The 26,414-nt window shown below is 35.8% G+C and overlaps 2 protein-coding genes, 1 long non-coding RNA gene and 1 pseudogene across 3 annotated transcripts; 3 read left to right on the forward strand and 1 right to left on the reverse strand.

Moving 5' to 3' along the window:
* Nucleotides 1-287: 287 nt before the first annotated feature.
* Nucleotides 288-2,599, reverse strand: LOC110921552 (glutathione S-transferase U17). The gene is made up of 2 exons (XM_022165894.2): nucleotides 2,264-2,599; nucleotides 288-1,116 (listed from the first exon to the last, which is right to left on the reverse strand). Exons 1-2 carry the CDS (start codon nucleotides 2,585-2,587, stop codon nucleotides 757-759), a joined length of 684 nt encoding a protein of 227 aa, XP_022021586.1. The 5' UTR covers nucleotides 2,588-2,599; the 3' UTR covers nucleotides 288-756.
* Nucleotides 2,600-7,473: 4,874 nt separating this feature from the next.
* LOC118489163 (putative general negative regulator of transcription C16C9.04c) lies at nucleotides 7,474-8,214 on the forward strand (the record flags this gene model as incomplete). Its single annotated transcript, XM_035986826.1, has 4 exons — nucleotides 7,474-7,529; nucleotides 7,623-7,706; nucleotides 7,780-7,828; nucleotides 7,923-8,214. Coding segments are annotated over 4 exons (303 nt in total), but the record flags the coding sequence as incomplete, so codon positions are not given.
* Nucleotides 8,215-8,557: 343 nt separating this feature from the next.
* Nucleotides 8,558-9,182, forward strand: LOC110920609. The gene is made up of 3 exons (XR_002581795.2): nucleotides 8,558-8,656; nucleotides 8,775-8,876; nucleotides 9,007-9,182. It is a non-coding gene; the product is annotated as an uncharacterized LOC110920609 (long non-coding RNA).
* Nucleotides 9,183-12,905: 3,723 nt separating this feature from the next.
* On the forward strand, nucleotides 12,906-22,919 carry LOC110923959 (annotated as a pseudogene).
* The last annotated feature ends 3,495 nt before the right edge of the window (nucleotides 22,920-26,414 follow it).

Below are 26,414 nucleotides of genomic sequence, written 5' to 3' on the forward strand. Positions count from 1 at the left end.
ACTATTATTGCTGTAGTTATCATTGTTGTCGTCGTAGTCTCCTCGGTGTCGTTGTCGTCTTTGTTAAGAAATAAATAAATATATATCCCAAGTGTTTATAAAAAAATTCTTGATTCAAAGTGTATTCATTTATGAATTGTTAATATCATATATGAGATCAAAGAATAAATAGAGTTATAGTTGTAGAAACTAGAGTAAAAAGGATAAAGTTATTTTATAAAGGTCCTAAAAATAAGAATTGCACAAAGACACTATGGATCGATAAAGACACAATAGATCGCAAAATATAACACAATGTCGACTTAAATATAATACAATGTGAAAAATACAACACAATGTCGAAGAAAAAAGACACAATGAGTCACAAAAAAAGACACAATGATGCAAATATTGCAAAGACACAATGATGTAAACAAAAAATTCTAAAATCTTCAAGCTAAACATCAAACAAAAACTTAAAATCTCACATTGTAAAGTTCAATGAGAAGGTCTGAATGCCACTTGAATAAGGTTAATAGAAGTCGGTTTGATATCCTTCTTGCAACTTATTTTTAGGAGGCTTTATATTTGATTCTAACTCCAAAGTCATAACATTAATAATTGGAACAAATAGTAAAAAGCACGATTGTGTTTTTTACTTATTCAAAAAAACAAAAAATTAAAAATACACCAACTTCAAAGCCAACTAAAATAGGATGCACGAACGTACCTATTATAACAATAGATATAGAACACAAGGATAAATTTAAGCCTTTCTTAAGGTTTATACTTCATCAGAATCATATAAAAGTTCTTCAGTGTTTCGCTCCCGGGGATTACATCCTTAAGGGCTTCATGCGACCATATACGGTTTGTCCATTCTAGCAATTTTGGGGTTCTAGCTTCATCAAATATCTTAAATTCGTTATGTTTTTCAACAAACTTTGTCCAACCAAGAAAACATCCAAGAACAACATCTAGATATCCTACATCATCTCCACCAAAATACGGCTTCCCATTGCTAAACTTTACAAATGCTTCTTCCAATAACTGAGATCCTTCGATTATTTGTTTTACTATTGCTTTTTTTCCTTCTTTCCCTGGTGTTTTCCTCAACTCTTCGAACAAGGGGAAAAACTGTAGAGAATTTTGATTAATATACATTTAAATACGATCCGATTGGGGAATTAAAATATTCATTATTAAGTTGCAGGGTATGGGGAGGGCTTCATTGTGCTATGTCAACGACACCTCAGTTCCACATATGCACACCAGTGCCACATATGCTCGCTATCGCCCCCCCCCCCCTCCCAAAAAAAAATAATAAAATAATAATAATAATAATAATAATAATAATAATAATAATAATAATAATAATAATAAATAGCTAGCATGGTAATGACATGGTGTAGAGATGCTATTGATATAAAAAGTTGCGGAGGTAGATGTGTGATGACGCCCCATACCTTTCAGCTTTACTCTTTAGTAGTTAAACTAGAAAATTTTTAATTTTCTTTGACAGAAAATCAAAAGAAAAGATTCTCAATATGACAATTTTATAATTTCAAATAAAAAAATTATCAAATTCTCTGTAATCAATGTAGACATAGGTATTAATGCTGGCCTTCCAAAAAATAAATAAATAAATACATAGGTATTAATAGGTTAAATACGCCTTAAAGGTGGAAATACGATAATTCATTTCTTGCAATTTCTTAAACCATACATCCATCTTATTAATAAACTTACTGTAAATTCAATACGATCTAAAAGGTTTATAAAAAAGAGTTACATTCTTAAGAAAAATAAAAAGAGGCAACTATAGAAAAGCTTACGTAGACAACTAAAAAATAATAATTCAAATTTATCCCAACATATGAAAGATGGGGTAGACATCGAAAGATGGTGATAATGCAACACCATTATTTTGGACCTACTAATTTATGACGGCTACCGATCCTCGCTAGACACATCATTATTTTCTTTTAATTTACTGACTGTTTTAATATTTATAACCGATTACAAATAAAAAAAATCATGGATGTAATTAATATGAAAATAAATACATTGATATTTTTTGCTGAATAAATGTAATATATGATTATATGTATTAGTAGGGTAATCAATAAATGCAACAATTGTATAATTACACAATTATGGGTAAAATAAAATGATAAATTTAATTCAAATTTTAGAGATTTTTTATAGTGTTCAACAACATTAGTTTGCTTGTAAAAACCATGTTAAATGCTTCCGAAAATCAAATCACTCAATATTGACATACCTTGGTGTCCATGTAGTTAGCCCAAAATCGGTTATCAGCTCGAGCCAAAGGGTCCGAGGGGAGGATTGGGTGGACATCTGAATAGATTTCATCGAGGTACTCGATTATGATAAGAGACTCGGGAATGGGTGGTTTGTTAGCATGGATAAGAACCGGTACTTTCTTATAAACCGGGTTCGATGTCAACAGAAGCTCGCTTTTGCAAGTGAGATTTTCTTCGACAAACTCATAGTCAATTGACTTGAGGTTGAGGACAATTTGAACCCGGTTCACATAAGGACTTTCTGCGGTTCCAATAAGCTTGATTTCACTGCCTTTTCCCATTGTAGGAGATGATGAACACTGTGACAAACATGGTCACATATATATACACAAAAGCAAATTACATATACCCCCCAGTATTTCTGAAAATGACAAAACTTACCCTTTAGGAATGAGTAATTGTACTTGTTTTGCACTCTTGGTAAATAATTAGGTACCAAAGTTGTAATATGTAAAAGAATACTGAAACATGTTTTACATCGAGTTGTTTTAGTTTCAGTACCGATACTGCAAAAATATCGAAAAATATTGAAATCGACTCGTATCGAAACCAAAAACCATAAAAATAAATACATGTAATGACTAGGGATGACAAATATACTCAAGTCCGACGGGTATACCTGAAACCCGAAGCATTTGGGATGGGTATACCCGATAGCCGACAGGTATTGGGGTGAGTATGGGTATGGAAAAAACATATTTCACGGGTACGGAACGAGTATGTGATTAGATGATACCCGACACGATTATCCGAAACTATATACCCGTTTACCTGAAATATATACCTGAAAACTTCTAAGTATTCATATTTGTTAGTAATGTTTCATTCTTTTAGTTTTATTATTTGAAAAAGAAATTTATATTTGAAGTATATATTTTGATGACATTATTCATATTTATTGTGAAATGTAAAATTATTTTTTGAGATTATTTATAATATATATTTAAATATATCAAGTATTATTATGGTGATAATGATATAATGATATGTGTTATTTATCATAATATATATATATATATATATATATATATATATATATAGAGAGAGAGAGAGAGAGATATTTTTAAACAAAAAATTATAAAGGAAAGTAAATAATAAATATAATATATATACATGAAAATCCTAACGGGTATACTCGATACCCGCGGGTATGCTGGATACCCGACGGGTAAATACCCATCAAATACCCCACGGATAAGGGCCGAGTGTGAGACAAGATTTTACAACCGGGTATGGGTACGGGATTAGCCATACCCACATACCCAGCCCATTATCTTCCCTAGTAATATCACCGATTTCATTCGCCTGGCATCGGGTCTATTTGGTTTGGTGTCGCTAACGCACTCGTATTGAAACCGCAAAAATCACAAATATATCTCTTATACTAAAGCAAAATGATGTTGACCAATTGACTTTGATGTGGCATGGCTATTTAGGCAGATAATTAGATTTTGAGTGGTAATCTTCCTTTCTCTCAATTCTCCTTCAATTTCATATAAGCGGCAAAAGGTTTTCTCAATTCTCCTTCAATCAATTTTGTAACGTTCTTCAATATGGAAACCTAATCTCTTCTCAATCAATTCCAATCATCTCCAAAATAATGAATTCGTTCCCATTATCATTGTAAACCCTAGATTGATAACCAGATTCTTCACATGGCTTCTCAAAACCATTATTTTGATTCCACGCCGCTGTGCTCTCCAACAATCCCTTCAATAGCGGCTACACGAGAGGATCCTTGATTCCAGTCAAATCAAGCAATGATGTTCAACGAGCCGTGAATGGAGCCGAGTATCAGCTTCGTTAAATCTCGGAGGTTTGATTTCAATTTTAGGTTCATTTGATTTCTCATTTGTGTTTTATTTTAGATCTGGTTGTTCTTTCGATTTTGCATTTCTTTTTCACCATCTAAACGAAGCAGAATAACTCTAAAATTATAATGGGACAATCGATTGTTGATTCTGAGATGATGCGCATATAATTTCGAGGGAAACCCTACCATCAAATTACAACATTATTAATGAGATTTTATTGATTCGTTTGCTGAATGAAAAAGATGTAGGCAAATGCTGGATTGGTGGTTGGATAGCATAAGAGGGGTGAGTTGATCTACGGAATGATTCCGATGTAGCGGTATGTGTTTTTTATATCTTCTTCGATACCTTTTGTGTAGATGTAACAACTGAAACACCAATGTGATAGAAAAATTACATTACGGACTTTATTTCGATTTGAGCTAATTGTATTAGTGAAACAGCAGTATGGTTCTGTTTTACGTTTTATGTGTACGATTGGTTAATTAAGCTGTATGTATGGTATATGTGACTTATTAACATAAACAATCATTGTTTACAGATTTGTGTATGGTGTTGGCATCACATTTTGGATATGGCTGAGAAAGATGATACAGAAGGGAGGTGTCCAGCCTGTCGTACGCCTTATAACAAGGAAAAGATAGTGGGGACTGCATCAAAATGTGAAAGGTTTGGTCTCACACATTTGTTACATCGTAAACTTTGACTTATATTTGTTCCAGTGGTTGACGTTTGACTTCTCTATTGTGCTATCAGACTGGTGGCTGAAATGAGTGTGGAGAAGAAACAAAAGTCTTAAAAGGGGAAAACAAAAGCTTCTGAAGGTAGAAAACATTGTGGGACTGCCTCTTAATTTAGCAAATGAAGAGGTAATCTCTTTTTTCATCCTTACAAATTTACATTTGTGTGTTTTTTTTTTCTAATTTTTTTGTAGTTTCTTGTCACACCCCCAAAATCCACATGCGGAGTACCACCGCTTGGAGGCGCGACTGACCAGGATCTTAGCCACCAATCACATTGAACTCATGAGTGTACTTAAACAAAACTTTCATTTATTAACAATAAGGGTTACAATGTTACAACATGTCACAGTATACAGCGGAAGCATATTTAGTTCGTTAAGTGTTTATAAACCACATGTGATAGCTCTTAGTCTTGCGTTGCATTTCCATGTAACTCGACCCATGACCACTCCAGCTTCCCAGACAGCAAGTTCCAATGTTGTGCACCTAAGGTCCTGCAAGTCATGTAACAATGAGTCAAGAACAAAGTTGAGCGAGTTCACAGTTGGTTGTTTAGTTACAGTATTTGTTTCGTAAATCATATGTTCGTTTTGTAAACCATGTATCGTATTAATTCGTATCGAGGTCTCCCAGACATGTGTGCGAAGATTAGTGGGGGCTTCCCATGTGTTACTAGACCGTGTGTATCGACTGCTACGAAAATGTAAGAGGTGCCCTAAGTCAATGTCTATCAGCATTGACCCTTTGCCCATAGTCCATTAGTACACGCCCGTTCGAACGACACGGTGTGAGGTTTGTTAAACCTAATAGCGCTATTAACTAATGACCCGCTCGCCATAGGCCTCGGCGATTAAGTCGATATAAATGAGGGACTTAATGATAGAGTTTTGGTCTAGTGTGTAATCTTGGCATCCTACCCACGGAGGATGGTCGTACGTATCCTACCCAAGGAGGACACGCGAGGTTGTAGTTACTGTTTACTTCATTAACCCATTCCCAACCCTTGGGAATCCCATGCCTTGGAAAGAGTGTGAACTCACCTTGGTTTGCTCGGCAGATACACGAAAAGGTTACTTGAGCTATAAGGAGTCAACCACGTCCTAACATGGTTACCATACGAGTCAGGTCTAGGTTCAAGTAGTGCACGTAAGTTTACACATAAGCTAACAGATTACGAACACGTATTGATCATGGCAACACATTAACAGTCAAGTACATAACATATCCGACTTGTGCGGTTCAAATGGAAGCCTAAAAATACCCGGCCCAACATGTTGTGCGTTCAGCACAGCCTTGTAAGATCCACAACATGTTGTGCGATCCAACATAAACCCGGCCCAACAATTAAGAAGCCCAAATAATTAAACAGTTTAGTAACCTTGTGCGGTCCAGTTCAGCTTGTGCGACTGAACAAGATTTGTGCGATCCAGTTGGGTTGTGCGAGTGGATATTGGGCTTTAAGGCCCAACAGTCCAAATGTTCGTGTGTGGCCCAAGCCTTGTGTGATCGACACTATCTTGTGCGATCCACAAGGTCTTGTGCGATCATGCATAACTAAACAGTGCCCTGAGCATAGATGGTTGTACCTAGCTTGTGCGATCAGATCAGATCTTGTGTGATCTGATCTTGTGCGATTTGTTTTACTATCCGAAAATCATGCTAATTAGTTACATTGTTTCCATTATCCGATTTAGTCAACAATCAATCAATTGTGTGGTTTCCATTTATGAAATTATCAATCAACAACTAACAGTTTCCAAACCAAACAATAATCGATTAAACAAGGTTTTTATCACAAAATTCATATGAACCCTAAACCGGCCGAGCATGAACAAAAACATAAACAACAATCCTAACACTTATGCATATCAACATGATTCATGATCTCGATCTCTAGCATACACACTAACATAATCAATCCATCAATCATCCATATATATATTCGTTCAACAGTCGATAATCATGCAATCGATTCTAGGTTAGATCATGCAATTTGATTCACATAAACATCATCACAGAAACATCATCGTCTATCATGTAAAGATGGCATCTTTTAACAAAACATAAATCATGAAACACTAACCGATTAAAGATAGGAGGAGGATGATCCAAACCAAAAGCTTAGAGAGAGATGGGGGTGTTTGCCTTCGGCTTCGAGAGGAGAGAAAGAGAGAATAGGGTTTGGTGTGTAGAGTGTTAGCAAATAATGGGGAAGCAAAACCTCACAAAGGTTTTGTATCGGCTTATATAGGGGAGTGGCCTAACCCTCCTAATGGATTGCCCATTCGGTTCAATTATAAAAGAGTGTGGGCCGAGAGTGGTAAGGAACCAAAGCCCAAAGGCTTGTGCGATCGGGTTGAAGTTGTGCGATCGGTTCGTTTATATTTGTTACACATAAACATATAACATAACATTCAATTAATCAACCAAGTTCATATAATCACATAACGTTCTCACTGGTTACATCACTGTACAAAGAGAGGTTTGAAATACGAGTTATCACATTATCCCCAAGTTGAAAGAAATTTCGTCCCGAAATTTAGCACGCGGTTACTGAGGAAGCTAGTTAAGTTGTGTAGTTTACTGGTTTTCCTGGGGTGTCACATTTCTATATCTCGGACAGCAGCTGGCGCCATACAGCATTTTGCAAACAATACTTGTAGCGTGTAAGTTCAATGTTCTTGAGTCATCATATATTTGGCATTTTTAGTTTATTTGGTATGAGCGATATTTATCTTTGTAATATTTACAATGAACAGATATATTACTTACTCAAAGGAGGATGAAGCGGTTCGAAGTATACAGTCAGTACATGGGTTTGTTTTAGAGGGTAGACCATTGAAGTTAGCATCTAATAACACAAACCGAAAGTTTCTTTTTTATATTTTAGGTTAATGTATTGGAGTTCTATTGCAGAGCCTGTTTTGGGACTACAAAGTACTGTCATGCATGGCTGAGAAGCATGGTATGTTATAAGAACAAGTCGTTTTTGCCAGTTTACTTTATTTTTTTTGCTATATATTTTATTAATAATTAATAATTCGATTTTGTTTATGCAGCCTTACACCAATCCTGACTGCTTATATTTGCATGAGTTCGGATCACAAGAGGATAGCTTCACCAAAGATGAAATAATCTCTGAATATACAAGGTATTCAGCTTATAGAACATAGTATTTGACCATTCTGCGTAAAATGATACGTTAATGATACATAATATAAGCAAAGATCCAAAGTAATAATAGCTTCACAAGGCACCTGATTAATGGACTTGAAGCATCTTTTGATCCAGAACTAAAAACTTGCATGAGTTTTACTGATAAAGGAGGTCCAGTAGATCTCAGTACAGTGGTCACTTTTAACATGTAAGCAAAACAGAAGATAAGTGACAATCTAGAACCGTCAATCTAAAACGAAATATATTTTAACAGTCATAAGAATATGATGTAAGATGAAGAATGATTTTTGGGCTGAGCAGAAACACATGTTGTATTTTTAATTCTAGGACTATTTTTGTGTGATTTGATGGTGTTAATCAGGTTATGGAACTTGAAATTACCATATATGCATGAAATGGATTACTATATATACTTAGTAGTGGTAATCAACTTACGCCTTACAGGTCTATATTTTTCAACAAATTTTACATGTCATTGTTTGATTATTTTTTTGCCAAATTTTATTCAGGGGCATTTACTAAAAATGTGGTTTATCACGTGCAAGTAAGAGACCAGACATTGAGTTGGATAAAGAGCGTTATAGAATAGAAGGCCATTACAAATGGTGAAAAAAAGGTGGTTATCATCTTAATTTTTTCATATATTTATTTTGTATTGAGTTTATATATTGTTTAATATATTATTCTCCCTGCCTTATTTGACCTCACACTCTTGATTTTCTCTATGTCTGTAGCATCTGTTGCAAAAGGTATGTCCATCATCAACAATTATCACCATATTGATCGTTACATCAGTTTATTCCAATACAAATACATTATCACTAACAATCTTCAAGGTAAGTTGAAAATCAGAAGCATTAAACTCAAAATTCAATTCTATTTTGGGGTAAAACGATTGTTTGAGGATTTGTTATATATCGATTGGTTTATTTTACCATTGTTGATCGTGATTTTTTCTTATTGCAGCTTACCTTTGATCCCCTCTTCTTTTCCTTTAATTTTCAATAGGATGAAACTCTAGAACTCTTTGATTATGATTGAAAGCAAGGTAAGTTACTTTTCAATCTATTGTTTTACGTATGTTATGATGAAATTAGGTAGTTTAAAGCCCCTTTAAAATCCCTAGGAATGATCGTGGTCTGATGATGATGATAGGAGGAATCAGGTATCTTACTGAGGTAATTTTGTTAATTTTTTTATCTGTCTTTATGTGTGGTATGTAGGTGTTGGATAATCATTGACGATGATGGAGATTCAGGGTTTAAAGTTATAGCATTTTGGATTGATCTACAATTGATGAGAGATTTTACTGTTTTTTATTGATCTTGGTTTGAATTTGTGTTTGTGAAATGCATATGAGTATTCACTATCAGTCTCACACACAAATGTGAAAAGAATAATTATGTCTTCTTTGAAATTTCACTTTTAAAGGAATGGATATGCACAGCAGTCACCCTATGCGCTTGGTTGACATAAAATGGTTAGTAGAATCACTACTTTGTTCTTTTATGATTTCATGAATGGTTTGCAAATAATCATTTGAAAATTAAATTTAAATGTAGGTGATTGTCCATGATACTCTTAATCACTAATATAATTACTGTTATTATAAAGATAATAATAAAAAACAATAGTAATAGCATTAGAAATTCAAGGATTAAACTGTTGCAGAAGATCTATTCAACAGTGCAAAGGTTTATTTGTCTCAATTTTTTATGTTGTTGTTGATGTTTAATCTGTTAATTGTATATATGTTAATGAAGCTTCGATCACACCGGCAGAGCATTGGCGTTATACCAACACTAAATCTTTTTGATCCGAGAAAAGGTATTTGTTCCCATCAATGAATTGGGAATTCCTATGTTATTCATCCATGTTTTGTATGAAACCGGTACATAACATGAGTTATTTCATTAGGTATCGTATCTAGACTCCTTAGAAAGGTTCTTTCAAGATCTGTAATTAATTGCAAATATTCATTAGGCTTTAGGTCTAGAGCTAGATGGTCTTATTTGTTCATGCTGGTCCAAAACAGATTATAATAAGTAATTTGTTTTATAATTAAGTGTTATTTAACTTTAATTTTGTAAAATTGATGGTTTTATTGGTTTTAGTTTGTTGATGTATTCATAATACTTGATCTATCTGTTGAAAACCTAATATGTACTCAGTTATTTATAATTTCTTTTGTGTTTTTGGTCAAATTAGATTGTTTATTTATGTGATTATAGATATCATTTGGACTGAAACGCTAATGGTATATCTATGTCGTTTATGTGTTTGGGATTGTTGTTCTGGATTTGAGTTTTAGTTGGTAGCATGTTTGTATGTAAATATACCAATTTACTGTTGGGTTTGGTAGCCTGTTACATCTATTCCGTAAATAACGATTTTGAGTGGCAAAGCAAAAAAGAGATGTTCTTATCCCCCTTTTCTTTTAGCCTATCATTCTACAGGCGATTCTCAGGCCAACCTAATTCAAACGATTCTTAGACATCAGATGGGCAAGGGGGTAATGAAGGATAACGACGACAGAGTTGGTTTTTTTTGTTATGGTAACGGGTCAACATAGGGCAGGTTGACTCTGACACTTTTTATGTTTTTTTTCTTTCTAACTGTTAGTGTTAAATATGATTATTAAATACTACCCGAGTGTTGTACTTTCAGCCGTGGAGAATATTTAAAAGTCTGTTTACCCGAGTTAGAGTTGTGGTGTTGTCATTCAAAAGAAAAGGTAATTCTTCACACATGCAAACACACATTATATATATATATGTGTGTGTATATTGGTATGGGTTTAAAAATAATTAAAATTGCAAATTTTGCAGCGGGTTAAAGTTAACTTGACTATCAATGGAAGTTAAAGACCATTTACAACGACAATTTGCTGCAGACGATCAAAGGTCACAATTTGTTGTGGGCGATGACGACCCTAGCCTCTGAAAATGTATTGTGCGATATACAGACAAACGAAAGGGGAGAAGACGACTTGCCACTAATATTATTGCCTGATTATGACATTGGTAATGGTCTTCTCTACACCCTAAATTATACAGGTTAGTGTTTTTCATGTTCACTATTTTTGCATATGACATGTTCTCTAATGTGTTGTTTTAACGATTCACAGAAGATAGCAGGTAGCGGCTGCTGCAGCGGTGTTGGTTTAGTTCGATATGACGGACTGTAGAGTTTAATTTTCTTGAATTCTAAAACTGCTTCTACAAGGGTGTTGCGTATGTGCGAAACCTTCTTTGAAGACGACGAGATCGGTGGAGAACGAAAAGTTAGTTGTGGTACCAAACTCATCGGACCAGTTCAAAGCTGTCGAGAGGTAAGTGAAGTCGATTTACCCTAACGAGGTTATGATTATTTAAAGGATCTTTTAGTTTCAACTTATAATATGCAAATTTGTTTTCGTTTTAACAGGCGACACCTACTTTGATTATTTTTTCTTTCGATTTCAGGTTATGTCGGTTCTTTACAAATCGACTTCAGGGAATACAACCGCCTTTGATGAACTCTTAGACCACAGTTTTGGTACCACCACTTCGACTAATCATTTGATGTATCTTAACTTTATGTTCCATTTGTCGAATGCCATTCTGACCTGTTTGTAAGGTTTCTAGAGCAAGCCACATGTATGTGCTCTCCTTGCTTTATCTTCTCATGGTCGCATGGCTCTTTTTGCCGACAAACTACCATTTCCGGACCTACAAATGTCTGATTTTCAAGATATAGAATGGTGTTTCTAGGGGTCGTATTTTCATGAGGCTATGACGAGTCAATACATTTGATTGTAAAGTTAATGATATTGTCTTGGCATGGTAGGGTTCAATGATGGCAGTTCATTACTTGTAACCTTCCCTGCAACCATGGTGGTATTGTTGTTTTCTTGACTCTGAGCCTGTCATAAGCATATTTGCCTCGACTAAAGTTTTCGTTTTAACTATCTGATGGTGCTTGGTTTCGTTTTGGTTTAAACTAATAGAACAAACGAGAAAGTAGCGAGGATTGAGAAGCTTACGATGTCAGTTGAGATCAAACTCTCTCGATCCAATCGAACCTATCGCCCCAATGTAACAATGCGAATGCACAACCTACACCTTACAGATTTCAGCAACTTAATTAACTCTTCTATCAATAGCCACTCCTGGGAAACATCATCACCAAATTACTTTCTTCCATTTCTCATCATGGAATCCATATAACTGTCAATAATTCTATAAATCTGTAGGTTTAGAAGCAGTTTTCTTTTAATCATAATTCAACTGATTGTTTTGTTGATTTGTTTAATTTGGTGTTTAGGTTCGTGGAGGTTCAGTTGGATTCATTGAATCGATTTACGGTGTTTTGAAGCCTATTCGAATAATGTACGTGTCTCTTTCCCTTTCTCATTCTTTTTTCTCATTCTTTTTTCTCATTGTTATAATGTATGAAAGTGTAGGTCATTTGTTTGTTAACTAGAATTATGTTTGTTGACTATAAGACTTGCGGTTTTGATCTGGTCATGTAGAGAGGCATGTTTGACTTTGTTTTGCTTAACCTTTTTCTTAAAGGTGGATGATTTTTATTTAGACTGGCCATACTATCAAGTTTCTACAAGACCATAAACTGAATCATACATTGTATAGAGGGTTAATAAAATTAAAATTAGTACAACTTTTTTTTAGTTTTATTATTAAAAGTTAGTCCGCCATTTCAACCCGAAACTGGCCCGAATCTATTTAGACTAAAACCCATACCCACAATTTTCGTGTGTCAGAAATTCACACCTTACAGCCAATTCATGGTTCAAAATTTTCCCATTGAATCTTGAAACTAATAGTAAAATTGATAACCAAATATTTCCGTCTTAATAAATATTACGTGCTAATGTTTTTCCTTGGCAACGTTCTCTTGCCACTGATCTTCAGAGCCTCTCGCTGGAACTCAGGAAGAAGTAATCAACTTATTTGAAGCGCCTTCAGCAGCAGAAAGAGGTAATTCTTATTTTAGTATAAGTTCATACATAATCAAACGACTGATTCATTTATTGGGCTTTGGGGAAATACGCCGTACTGAAGAAACTATTCATTTATTGTATGTAGGGTCTAGATGGGGTTGATCTTGAAATGAATTTAAATGGAAAGCAATCTCCAAGGGATGATAATGATGATGATGAATTTGATGACTTGGTATGTTGAATTCTCCCTTCTCTACATTTAATTTATCGTTATTAAAGTATAATTAAGAGAATATGTCATCTTTGTATAGTTATTTTGTTTCCTATTCTTTTGGTCAAATCTCCTTTGATTATGGAGTAACTTATGTATCAATGTTATTATATAAAGCAATGTAATACCTCAATATACGTGAGGTGAATTTTGCCATATCTCACATGGTATCAGCCAAATAACCACGATCCCATTTTCTTCCTAACCCTATTCTTCCTTCTTCTTATCTTCAATGGAAGATTCCTCTTCTTCCTCTTCTGAATCGCTATCTATGAGCACCATCTTACACCTTGTCACTCTCAAACTAACCCCTTCAAACTACTTGGTTTGGAAGAATCACATGCTTCCAATCTTTGCATTCCAGAATCTGCTTGATCACATCGATGGCACCTCCCTCAAGCCGCCATCCACCGTCACCATCGATAGCAAGACGGTTTCGAACCCAGCCGCTTCTCTCTGGGCGGCTCAAGACCAGAAAGCTGTTATAATTTTGAATGCCTCTTTAACCGAAGAAGTTGCTTCGGAGGTTCTCGGCATCTCCGGTGCACGTCAAATCTGGCTTGCACTCGAATCGGCTTTCAGTAATTCTTCTACTGAGCGTATGTATTCTCTCCGTGACACTCTTCATCAACTCACGAAAGGTACTTCTTCAGTTACCGATTACAGTCGAAAATTTAAATCAATTCGTGACCAGTTAGCTGGAATTGGACAACCCGTTCTCGAGCTGGACAAGTTCCACTGGTTCCTTTGTGGACTTGGACCAGCCTTTGAGAATTTTTCCGTTGCTATACGGACTACTAAACCAGCCCCGCTATTTCGTGACCTTGTTACTCAAGCCGAAAGTCACGAGATTTTTATGCAATCTATTCATGGGAGTTCCAACCCACCAACGGCTTTCACAGCTCAGCATCAGTCAAATAGTTACCGCGAGAACACTTCTCGTGGTCGGTCAAATAATTACCGAGGGAACTCTTATCGTGGAGGGCAAAGTAATGGCCGTGGTCGTTCTTATGAAAAGAGGCTTCCTCATTGTCAAATTTGCAAAACTCATGGCCACTCTGCTACTGCTTGTCCTGATCTACACAAGTATGCTAGGCAACACTCTCCTTCTGGATGAGTCCTTGGCAAAGGACTTTCACGCCCAATGTCATGTTACTAATAACACAGCAGACTTGAATGCTGACTCGGGTGCAACTGCGCACATGACTCCAGATTTTGATTCTCTTCACCAATCTGCTCCTTATCAAGGTAATACAATTGTTATTTTTGGCAACGGTAAGACTCTTCCCGTTACTCATACGGGTACGCCTGTTGTTTCCGATCATATTAAATTACGAGATGTTTTAGTCATTCCAAATCTGACAAAGAAGTTATTATCTGTCAGCAAATTAACATCTGATTATCCGGTTGATGTGCTTTTCTCTCAACCTTTCTTTCATATTCAGGATCGGATAACAAAAAGAGTGCTAGCTAAAGGAGTTTGTGAAAATGGCCTTTACGTGTTAAAAGAAGTTCCTCAAGCCTTGGTTGCTACAGTTTCGAACCGGGCATCTTATGAACTTTGGCATGCTCGTTTAGGCCACGTTTGTTTTGACTCTATTTCTATTTTAAATAGGTTGGGGGCTTTATCTGTTACTTCGGTTTTGCCCAAACCAAACATTTGTGTTTCTTGTCAACTTGCAAAGGGTCAAAAACTTTCATTTGATGTTAATTTAAAAAGATCTTCACATCCGTTGGATCTTATACATTGCGATTTATGGGGACCATCACCTATTGGGTCTAAAGATGGTTATTTATATTATGTTGTGTTTATTGATGATTATTCCAGGTTCACGTGGTTTTATCCACTAAAAACCAAAACAGGTTTCTATACGATATTGCCTATATTCATCAATCTTGTTCAAACACAATATGCAAGGAAGATCAAGGTTTTTCAAAGTGATGGTGGCACAGAATTTGTCAATCACACGGTTCGAAAATTTTTTGAAGATAATGGCACTTTTCATCGTTTTTCGTGTCCATATACGCCCCAACAAAATGGGCGTTCGGAGCGAAAACATAGGCATATTGTTGAAACGGGTCTCGCCATGCTATTTAATGCCCATGTTCCGGCTCATTTTTGGGTAGAAGCTTTTACATCGGCAACCTATATTATTAATCGGCTCCCCACTTCATTATTAGATAACAAGTCACCATTTCAAGTTTTATTTGATCACAAACCGCAATATGCGAATTTTCGTGTTTTCAGTTGCCAAGTTTTTCCATATTTGCGTGACTACTCAAAACACAAGCTTGTACCACGAAGTATTCCGTGTATCTTTATCGGCTATAGCTCACAATACAAAGGGTATCGGTGTCTAGATCCAACCACTTCTCGTATCTACGTTACACGGCACGCTCGGTTTAACGAAACGGCATTTCCATTTATGGGGGCGACTGATGTTTCTATCATATCTAAACTTGACATCATAACCTTTTTGGATGAATCGGGTCCTTTAGCCAACAACTCAACCACCCCACCAAATGTCCCATCACCACCAATTACTCAGACTTTTTTTTCAACCAATCAAACCCACTCCAACAAATTTACCTAACACCACTCCATGCATACTTTGTGAGCCTAAATCAACAGCCATCCCACCAATCCCACCCTCTAATTTACATTCGCCAGTTAACTCACCCAATAATCCACCTTCACCCTTCAACTTAAACCCACCAAGCCCACCCTCCTTGACCCAATCCGATCCACCAGCCTATAACCCTCAACCTCCTCCTGAACCATTACATATCAATCACCCTGATCCGATTCCCTTCAACCATCCGGCCGAACCTACTTCCTCTACCCATCACATGACCACTCGATCCAAATCCGGCATTTTTAAACCTAAATATATTGCTAATTTGACTTCGCTTACAACTCACCCTCTTCATATTGCATTAACCGCCATCACCGAACCACGTGGTTTCAAGACCGCGGCTAAGGACCCGAAATGGCTACAAGCTATGAATGAAGAGCTTACTGCTTTGCATCACAATCACACTTGGACTTTGGTTCCACGACCACAATCCACGAATATTGTCGGATCTAAGTGGGTTTATCGTATAAAATACAATTCTGATGGTTCTATTGAGCGCTACAAAGCACGTTTGGTCGCACAAGGCTTTACTCAAATACCGGGTCTCGATTTCTCGCATACGTTCAGTCTAGTTGTGAAAGCCTTCACCGTTCGCATCGTTCTTTTGCTTGATGTTATAAACGGATGGAGGTTACATCAACTTGATGTCAAAAATGCCTTTCTAAACGGTCACTTGAACGAGACCGTCTTTATGGAGCAACCACCGGGTTTCATTGATCCTAAGTTTCCTAATCATGTGTGCAAATTATCTAAGGCATTGTACGGTCTAAAGCAGACGCCACGCGCTTGGTTCCAGCGCTTGAGTTCGTTTCTCATATCCTACGGTTTTACTTGTAGCCGTGCCGATACTTCTTTATTTGTGTATCGTCGAGATGGTTACATCATGTATTTATTAGTTTATGTGGATGATCTGATTTTAACGGGTAACAATGAATCCTTTATTGGAGCTTTCATCTCCCGACTCAATAGTGAGTTTGCTACCAAAGACCTAGGAGAGCTTAATTATTTCTTAGGACTTGAAGTTGCTTATACGGATTCCGGGATCTTTCTTACTGTAACACCTTGAAAATTCCTGTCCAACGAAATAAAGACACGTGTCATGTGGGACAAATGTGTCAGAAACCGGGTCAAATATAGAGATACGTGGTAGGATTTTAAGAGGGCGTCATGTTATCAAAATACCTCTGAACGACCCAAGGGCGACATGTTATTAAAACACCTCTGAGCGAACCGAATTTATAAATCCCAAGATCCATAAATTATTTGATAAACATCTTATATATTTTTACCGGCTAATTCTAAATAAATAAAACTCCATTCTTTATAAGGAGGTTGGATTATTAATAAGTGATACTACAATAAATTCTGATTTTAAATCCTAATCTAGTGAGAATTAGGAGTTGATGAGAATTCAAGTTTTCCTTGTAACTTCCGTCACTTTGCAAGTCCCACAAGAATCCAATTTGGAAAGGGGACATGTAAGAACCATGCGAGCATGCAATGGCTGAACAGATGGTCCCACAACTGAAAAAGATGGCTTGGATTCGGGTTTATTGATTGCATGGTCAAGACTTGGAAAGTTCACAAATTTTTGTCCTCTGACCATCGGTTACGGACCGCAAGGCCCTAGGCTTACGGTCCGTAAGGAGGGTACCTGGGCATGTTCAGCAAAGGTCGGTTACGGACCGCAACAATCTGAGCATACGGTCCGCAAAGGCTGCATACGGACCGCAAGAGTTTATGCTTACGGTCCGTAAGCCTGTCGCTGGCAGCAGGATTTGGACAGCTGCCTGTTCAGCCTGTTACACCGACTTAGAAAGGTGGTTTTCGAAACAATGGCCTTGCTAGGCAGTATTTAGCCCTCTAGGGACATCTGGGATGATCTTGTAACTATCCTAGACTACCTTGGCATGATCTTGAGCCTCTTGGTTCACTATAAAAGGGACTTAAGTGGTGACCATTTGGACTTACTTATTCACATTACACTCAAGGCACTCTTGGAGCTTCTCTGGACATCAACCAAGATTTCCTTAAGCCTCTAATCCTTCTTAGGACTCTTGTAAGTGTCCTTAACCTCCCTTAATTCGTTTTAGCTTAGTTAATTAGCTAAAAGTCAAACCGTCGTAATTAAGGTTTGACTTCGTGATTAATTAAATTATGCTCTGTCAAATCACGAATTAAAAGTACCTCTAAGTAGGTAATTATGTGGGTAACAAACCCTTAAAAGAGTATTTCCAGATTCCCACTCTAACTATGCTAATTGTCGAGTCAAAGCTTCTTATAAAAAGTCAACAGAAAGGTTATTTGCAAATTAATGCATAATTAGCAATGTAGGATACATGCAACCTGTTTAATCATTAAAATAACTTGGTAATTAATATAAGGACATGTTCCAACATGTTCAACTCGACAATTTTCAGTTTAGGCTCGGTTTGGAACCGAAAGTCGCAAAGTTTGACTTCTGCTTTGACTTTCAGTTCTGACCCGTTTAAGCCAAGATTAGGATTGCCTTAGAGCTTCTTTTGAACCTATTTACATGTTAGTATAACTCTCTGAGATTATACAACTTGGTTCATTAGATAACCCATTCACATGCATGTTTCCGTTAATCGCTTATATGTTGACCATTATGCCCATTTGACCTTAAAACGTGATTTTTGAAAATGAAAGGGTAGGCACCTTAGCTACTAATTTATAAACTTGCACCCAAAATTTGAAGACAGTTTGAGGTCTAGATTAAGAGTTATGCTCAGTAGCGTAATTAAGAGCTTCTTTACTAATTAAATGGCGTAAATTATGTATAACCTATCAAAACCCAAATTTTTATACCAAAATTTTTACCCACTGTTATAGAATAATATTTTGGGATTTTTGGAGATTTTTATTTATTTTTAGGCTGAGCATAACTTAGTGTTCTAAGATTAATTCGGTTTATGTCGGTTTTGCCCTTTTTAGCCATAAATTGAGTTTTACGAATCCTTTTGACCTCAAACCAATTTCTACTGATTTGTTATGATAAATAAATTATTTTGAGCCATCTGGAATATTAAAAATATCAGCTTTTTACAGAAAACCCGGAAATGGCTCCAAATCGCCTTTTTAGGCATTTTTAACGCATAAGTGTGCTCTAGAACCTTATTAAGCTTAAAGGATTGAACCTACTGATGTAATCAGTGAATTTTTATATTTTAAACAGTAGGCAAATGTTTTGAACTCAGAATTACAGAATTGACCTTTTAGGCACATGTGAAATTACCAAAATGCCCCTACGGTGCATAGTAAGGTTAAAGATAATAAATTTCACATAGAGTTGATACCCTACTGTTATAACTTAGTAAATTAAGTATATTTACTAATTTATTCAGACCTGTAACTCAGGTTATTATTTTAACCCTTTTACACCTTAAAAAATGACCAAAACGCCCTTATGAGGCATAGTTTTGGTTTAATATCATGTGGGGCATAATGGAAGGTATCATTCTGATATCACAACATATTTTAAGCATATTGACTTCAGAAACTTGTATTTGACTCTTATGGTTACTCGTTACGCACTATACGCGTTCGGATCGGCTTATGTGACTAGTTTGGCCATTTTAGCCGAAACGGGTCAAACCATATCTTTTCGGTCTCAAAATCCAGAATGTGATTATGTTACCCATATTAAACAAGTATGCAAGCTTGTTGGGTCAAAACCACATTCTAGAACGGTCCTCGCCTTATTGTGCGCTACCGTAATCTACCTTTATAACTAACCGGTCTAAGCTTAAGATCCATTAGAATTCTAATAGGTTATTAAAACCTTAATTTCCAGATCTAGGAGCCCAGTAAAAGCTACGTGCATTCGCTGTTTTTGAATTATACTTTGCGCAGGTAAATCCGTTTAACTTATTTTCCCTATACGGGCTTGGGGTACGGTATATAAAATACCGCTTGGTCGGGGAATTGACCTTAACCGGTCGGTGGTTAAGTGTTGTCAAATTAACCCGTTTGAAAATGCTGTTTTGTTTGTTTAACGCCTTTGGGGGCTTAATGACCATGTCCCGGATATCCTTGGCATCATTCAAAGAATGGCCACGACCTTAGCACTCGGGTGTAGGCGTACACCCGTAGTGCAGTACAACATGTATAATCGTCGGTAAGAGAGAAGTCTCGCGGCAGAATTATATTAAGTGGTGTGTCTATTAATCTTTAACCCGGCACGACCCGGGCTACCGAACGCAGAATAAACATGTAATTCTTTTACAAGATTATTAAGCAAATAATTATCCCAAGTTATAAAAAGTTTTATGCCACGAGCATTTAAATAAATTTAAAACATTTTCAAAATGAGTCAGTTGAATTGTATTTACCAGTGTAAACTGACGTATTTTCCAAAAAGACTAAGTGCAGGTACTACGCGTAATAGGCTGGTCACTCCTTAAGCATCCATAGAAGTCTCGCAAGCTTAGGATGCATGAAGTCTGTTGAAATGAAGTTTCCTTTTCGTTTGATTCTGCCTGTGGATTTTATTTCGACATTTTGTGATATTTGAATATTACAATAATTTAAGTTGAAATGAATCTATCTTTGCTTCCGCTGTGCATTATAATTTGTGTTGTTTGACTATGATGATATCAACTACGTCAAGTTAATCCCCCACCGGGCCCACCGGTGACACGTGGAAATCAGGGGTGTGACACTTACTCAGTCCAAATATGCAACGGATATTCTAAAGCGGGCTGTCTTATTTGACTCAAAACCGATTGCCACTCCTTTGGCACCACACGAGTCCTTTATCTCAGCTGGGGAGCCGTACTCTGATCCTACATTTTTTCGCTCACTGGTTGGTGCTTTGAAATATTTAACGATCACTCGACCCGATCTTTCCTATGCTGTTAATCAGGTATCACAGTTTTTACATGCTCCGATTATTGACCATTTCAAATCGGTCAAACACATTCTTCGTTATGTAAAAGGCACCCTTTCATTCGGCCTCACTTTTAGTCGGCTGCACAAATCGTCCTTGGTTGGATACTCTGATGCTGATTGGGCCCGTTGTCTTGAGACACGTCAATCCACTTATGGCTACTCAATATTCTTGGGTGGTAATTTAGTTTCTTGGAGTGCAAAGAAACAACCCACTGTCTCTAGATCGAGTTGTGAGTCTGAATATTGGGCAATGGCAAATACAGCTGCTGAAATAGTTTGGATCACTCATTTACTACAGGAACTTAATGCTTTACCGCCGGATCGGCCTACTCTTTTATGTGATAATAAAGCGCTCTTTTCATGACTCAAAATCCAGTTTCTCACAAGCGGGCTAAACACATTGACTTGGATTATCATTTTATTCGAGAGCTGGTTACTTCGGGAAAATTGTATACGCGTTTCGTTCCTACCAATCTTCAGGTGGCTGACATCTTCACAAAAAGTCTTCCGCGTGCACTGTTTGAAGCCTTTCGTACCATGCTACATCTTGGTCCACCACCGTTTCGATTGAAGGGGGGTATTAAAGTATAATTAAGAGAATATGTCATCTTTGTATAGTTATTTTGTTTCCTATTCTTTTGGTCAAATCTCCTTTGATTATGGAGTAATTTATGTATCAATGTTATTATATAAAGCAATGTAATACCTCAATATACGTGAGGTGAATTTTGCCATATCTCACAATCGTTTCCTTCCAAATGATATAGTATAGAATGATGAGATCATATATGTAGGGTTTCAATGGACACCAGATGGCAAATTTGAAGAAAAGTGAGGCTTTCACAATGGAAAGGGAGAAAGAAATTCAGCAGGTTGTGGAATTGGTTAATGAGCTCGCACAAATCATGAAAGATCTTTCCGTCCTTGTCATTGACCAGGTTACCAAACCCATCCTACCTCTTCTCTAAATACTATAAGCTTCATCATTTTTATATAACGTTTTGTGAAAAAATAGGGAACTATTGTTGATAGAATCGACCACAATATTCCGAATGTTGCAGCTTCCATGGATGAAGGCCTTAAACAGCTGCAAAAAGTTAGTTCTCAACACTATATCCAGGGATGCCAATCTTATCGGGTTTGCAGGTTTTATATAAACATGTCAACTTGTCCTGAACATGACCTGTTTATTAATTATAGTTAAATGGGTTAAAATACTAAACCTGAATGTGACCCTTTTAATTATAGAGGCCAATCTAAACATTACATGTTAATTAAACGGGCTAGATATGACACTCAAGACCTTATTGCAGGGTATGTGATTGAAGTTTTGATATTTTGCTCTCTTAATGTTCGGGTGAAGGATTTTTGGAGTAGTATTGAAGGGTAGGTTTTAGATCTTTCGTTATTTGCCAGGGTGACAGGTTTTTTAGAGTTGTATCAAAGGGTAGATGCTCAACGTATCGACCTTTCGTTATTTTATCAATGCCTTGTGATTTTTGGACTCTTAAAGAGTCGTTTTAACTATGAGTGTATTTTAATTTACCATTGGCATTGAAATTACAAAGTTTTGTACAGAAAATGAGGGCTGGCTGGAAGAGATATTTTAAGACAGAAGACGAGTTTGTTTCCTTCAAGGCTAACTACAATGGTCCCACAACTAAAACCACCTCCATGCAACCCAGACCTGCAAACAATCCACACATTCTCATTTTGCTTTCTTGATTTGTGCCTTCATATTCAACTCCATGGGGTCAGGTGGTGTTAGACCACACTCTTTAGCATTTGGTGCATATCAAATTGACAATAAAACCAATGTGAACAATGGAAGAGCCTTAGAAAGCTTTTTTTGGTGGGTATTATGCTGCTTGTGCGACTGTAGTTCTAATCATTTGGTTGGGGAATTGTTTATATTCAAGATCATGCTGGATGGAAGGTGGGTTTTGGATTTCCTGCAATGCTTATGTGTTGATGATATACACAAACATGAGGAAGTGTTTAACGATTTGTAATTTTTGTCTTATTTATTTCTTTCAATTCAGTGTAACTTTATATTCACGTTAGTAGTTTAACATTTATTCAATTAAAAGGTTTATGTAAACAGTGTTAAATAATATATTTTATTGTTGGTCCACCCGTGTACCACCTGATCATGTATTTAAGTTATTTCAGGTACTTTCTTTGATTTATGTTAATATTTGAATGTACATGTAATAAATTATTTACGTATTAAAGTATATTTTTTATTGTGTAGCAACCCCTGTATTACACGTATTAAGACTTAGACTAGTATGAAGATATGTAATGATAAAACTTGCCCTCTAGACTCTAGGTTTGAGTAATTGCATTTTGCACTTGTTTTGGACTTTTGTGGCCGACAATCGTACGAACAACAATAAAACAAAAAGATCTGACTTCTACTAAATAATTAATTAATTATGCTTTCTTGTAAAAAAAAATATATTTGTATCGAAAGTAGTATCAGAGATCACGTTTTGCGGGGAAGTTGTAGGGGATGACGACGAAAATGCATTTATTACATGATATATCGATGATATATTATTGACCATGCAAGCTTTAATCTAAACGACGGAAAAATAAACAATCAACATAGCTAAGTAAACATATCTAGAGTCTTGGTGATAGCTTTAACTATAATAAGGTAAATATAAAAAATAATTAGATTTGTTACCTGGTATATTGATTGTTAATATAGATCATCGGTATGTTTGGCAAAAGTAGTTGGTGGCTGTAAGTTGTTGGCTGGAGGCTGGAGGGTGGTAGCTGTAGCTTTTTAGATATATTTAGGTATTTGGCAAAGTAGCTGGAACTTTTAATAAAATGTATAAAATAACCAAAATGGTCATAACTAAAAAAAACATAACTAAAAACTTCATTATCTTTAGAGATTAAAATAGTCATTTTTTTTCTAAAAGTTTTTAGCTCATTCTAAACGCTACTAGTAGGAGTATTCAACCAAAATCTTCAAGCTTCTAAGCTAAAAGCTTCAAGCTCCTTCAACCAAACAAGACTTTTTATCGAGTATGAGCTTTTTCTTAAAAGTTAGCTAGAAGCTCCTATAAGCTCCATGCCAAACATACCCCATGTAGGCTTAAAACTAAACGACAATAAAAATAAGCAAACAACACGATTAGGTAAACATGTTGAGAGTTAAAAGTTAGTCTTAGTTATAATAACTTAAATAAATAATAAATAAAATAAAAATAAAAGAATAAATGTTTGTTTAAAAAAATAATAATAATAACTTTATCAAACTTGAAAAGCTGTATGATAACTCTATTAAAGTTTGGGAGTACAAATCTACTAATGCTCAGGGTATAAACGTAAATCATTTATAAAAAAATATATTAGTATTTAGAATGTTATATGATAAGTCTATTGAAGTTAAGGGTTATAAATGTAAACTAATCAAAAACCAAAGACCAAAAAGCAAAGATATTGTGATAATGCAAGTAAAACAGATATTAGAAGTGTTCATGATTGTGTTTGTTAGGCTAGTGGGTGTGGGGGCGTTACCCTGCCACCTCAGTCTCCATAGGCCCCCGGGGCTCCATCGTCCACACCGCCGCAATTAAGGTGGGGGGGGGGGTGCCATCATCCTTCCGCCAGCATGTTAACGAGCAAAGTTGGAGATTTTCGAAGTTGATTGGGTTTAAAGGGGGCGCTATAGTGGTAAGGGGGCTTTATACCACACCCTACAAGTTAAAGGAGGGGGGCTTTAAAGCCCTTGTGTGATGTGACGGTGAGGTGACGCTGAGATGGCATGATAAAGCCCCTAGCCACACCCTCCAGCCTTAGTATATAGAATTAACCGAATCCTAAGGGATAGTTTATATAAAATTAAGAGTAAATTACTTTTTGAGTTCCTGTGTTTTAGTGGTTTTAACCACTTGAGTCCAAAATCAAAAACTTTAACACCCTGGGTCCCTAGCCATTTATTTTGCAACGTTTTGAGTTCAATTTTGTTTATTTTATAACGATTTGAGTGCAAAAAATTGGACTCAAAAGGTTAAAATTTGGACTCAAATGGTTAATGAGAATGCTTATAGAGACTCAGGTTGTTAAACTTTTTGCTTTTGGACTCAGCTAGTTAAAACCACTAAAACACAGAGACTCAATAAGTAATTTACCCTAAAATTAATCCATCTTCTAGATTAAGAATGCCTCGAGTCCTTTACTATTTGTATCAAATGATGTGACATTAATAAATTCAAATTTGTGTTTTTCTTTTATAACTTCCGATATATAATGTTTTATAAAAAACGAATATGGTTTTGTCACAAAAAAATAGGTACCAGTATTAAAAATACCCGGTACGGTTGATGTCGGTATTTAAAGGTAAAAACTGGTAATTACCAGTACCGAAAGCGCAAAATGTCAGTAAAGAAAATCGAATTGCTTCTAAAAATTCGATGGCAGTGCCGATTCCGAAACATTACTAGATACCATTTGCTCATTCCTATACCACACATACTAACATTCTATCACCCGTCTCCTAACCTCTCAATTTTAATATTTAGTTTTTTTTTTTAATTTGTTTTTTTCTTTTGGCCAGTCACCACCAATATCAGAATTTGGATGGCAAAAATTCGTTTCTTTTTTTTTACCATTTTATTATTCACTAAAAATAGTATTTTAGTTTTTAGTTAATATATGTTTTTCTTAACATATGTGTCTACAACGATACAACGACGTTTGTTTTCGTGTTTTCTGAATGTATCGTCATTAAGTGTGTTTTTTCTACGTTAAGATTTTAAAAAATAAACTGTCGCAATGCGTTCGTTTTTTTAACCTCACCCCTTTCAACCTTTAAAACTCCCTGCAACTTTTAAAAACTTTATAAAATGTTGTTTTAACCCTCTTGAGTTTTACGTGATTATTTTTATATCCGTGTCGGGTATAATTCAGGTTGGTTTACGTTTCGACGTATTTTTTTTTTCAAAAATGAGTCATGTCAAATACAATACATTTTCATTGGACAGTATAAATTCGAGTTGTTTTACGTTTCATGAGCCATGCCAAATATAATACGTTCGTAGTGCTTATGTTTGTTGACGTTTTCGATTGGTCTACGTTTTGGGGGGTTTATGCACATTTTGGTATAAATTCAAGTTGGTTTACAACTCGACGTAATGACCTTTTGACCCTGTTAAGTTTTACGTGTTTATTTTTATGTTCGTTTCGGTATAAATTCAAGTTGATTTACGTTTTGACGTATATTATTTTGAATATGAGTCATGCATAATACGTTTTTGTGCGTATTTATATTTATATGAATGTTTTCCGTTGATCTACATTTGATCGATAAATAACTACAAAAAAATCAGTACGCTCAAATTACGTTAAAAAACCGACCCCGCAACGCGGGGTCATCAATTCTAGCTATAGTAATTATATATGTAACAAATAACTTTTCCAAACTAATATATATTATCTTTCTAAAATCATTCACAAATCAAATGCAATCTAAAACTTCATAAAAAACGGTAGTAAATTTTCTCTTGCTGTATTATCTATACTATTATAAAAAGAAGAAGTGATGTACACACATGTAATTTTACATGGCGTTCATCATGTTATGCAATATGTACAA

Source organism: Helianthus annuus, chromosome 17, assembly GCF_002127325.2.
Source record: "Helianthus annuus cultivar XRQ/B chromosome 17, HanXRQr2.0-SUNRISE, whole genome shotgun sequence".
Lineage (NCBI taxonomy): Eukaryota > Viridiplantae > Streptophyta > Magnoliopsida > Asterales > Asteraceae > Helianthus > Helianthus annuus.

Bases quoted from the DNA above. Each gene is read 5' to 3' on its own strand.
- LOC110921552 (XM_022165894.2), bottom strand. From the start codon at position 2,587: ATGGGAAAAGGCAGTGAAATCAAGCTTATTGGAACCGCAGAAAGTCCT. The intron at 1,117-2,263 runs GTATGTCAATAT...AATTCTCTACAG, and splicing joins CTAACTACATGGACACCAAG to TTTTTCCCCTTGTTCGAAGA.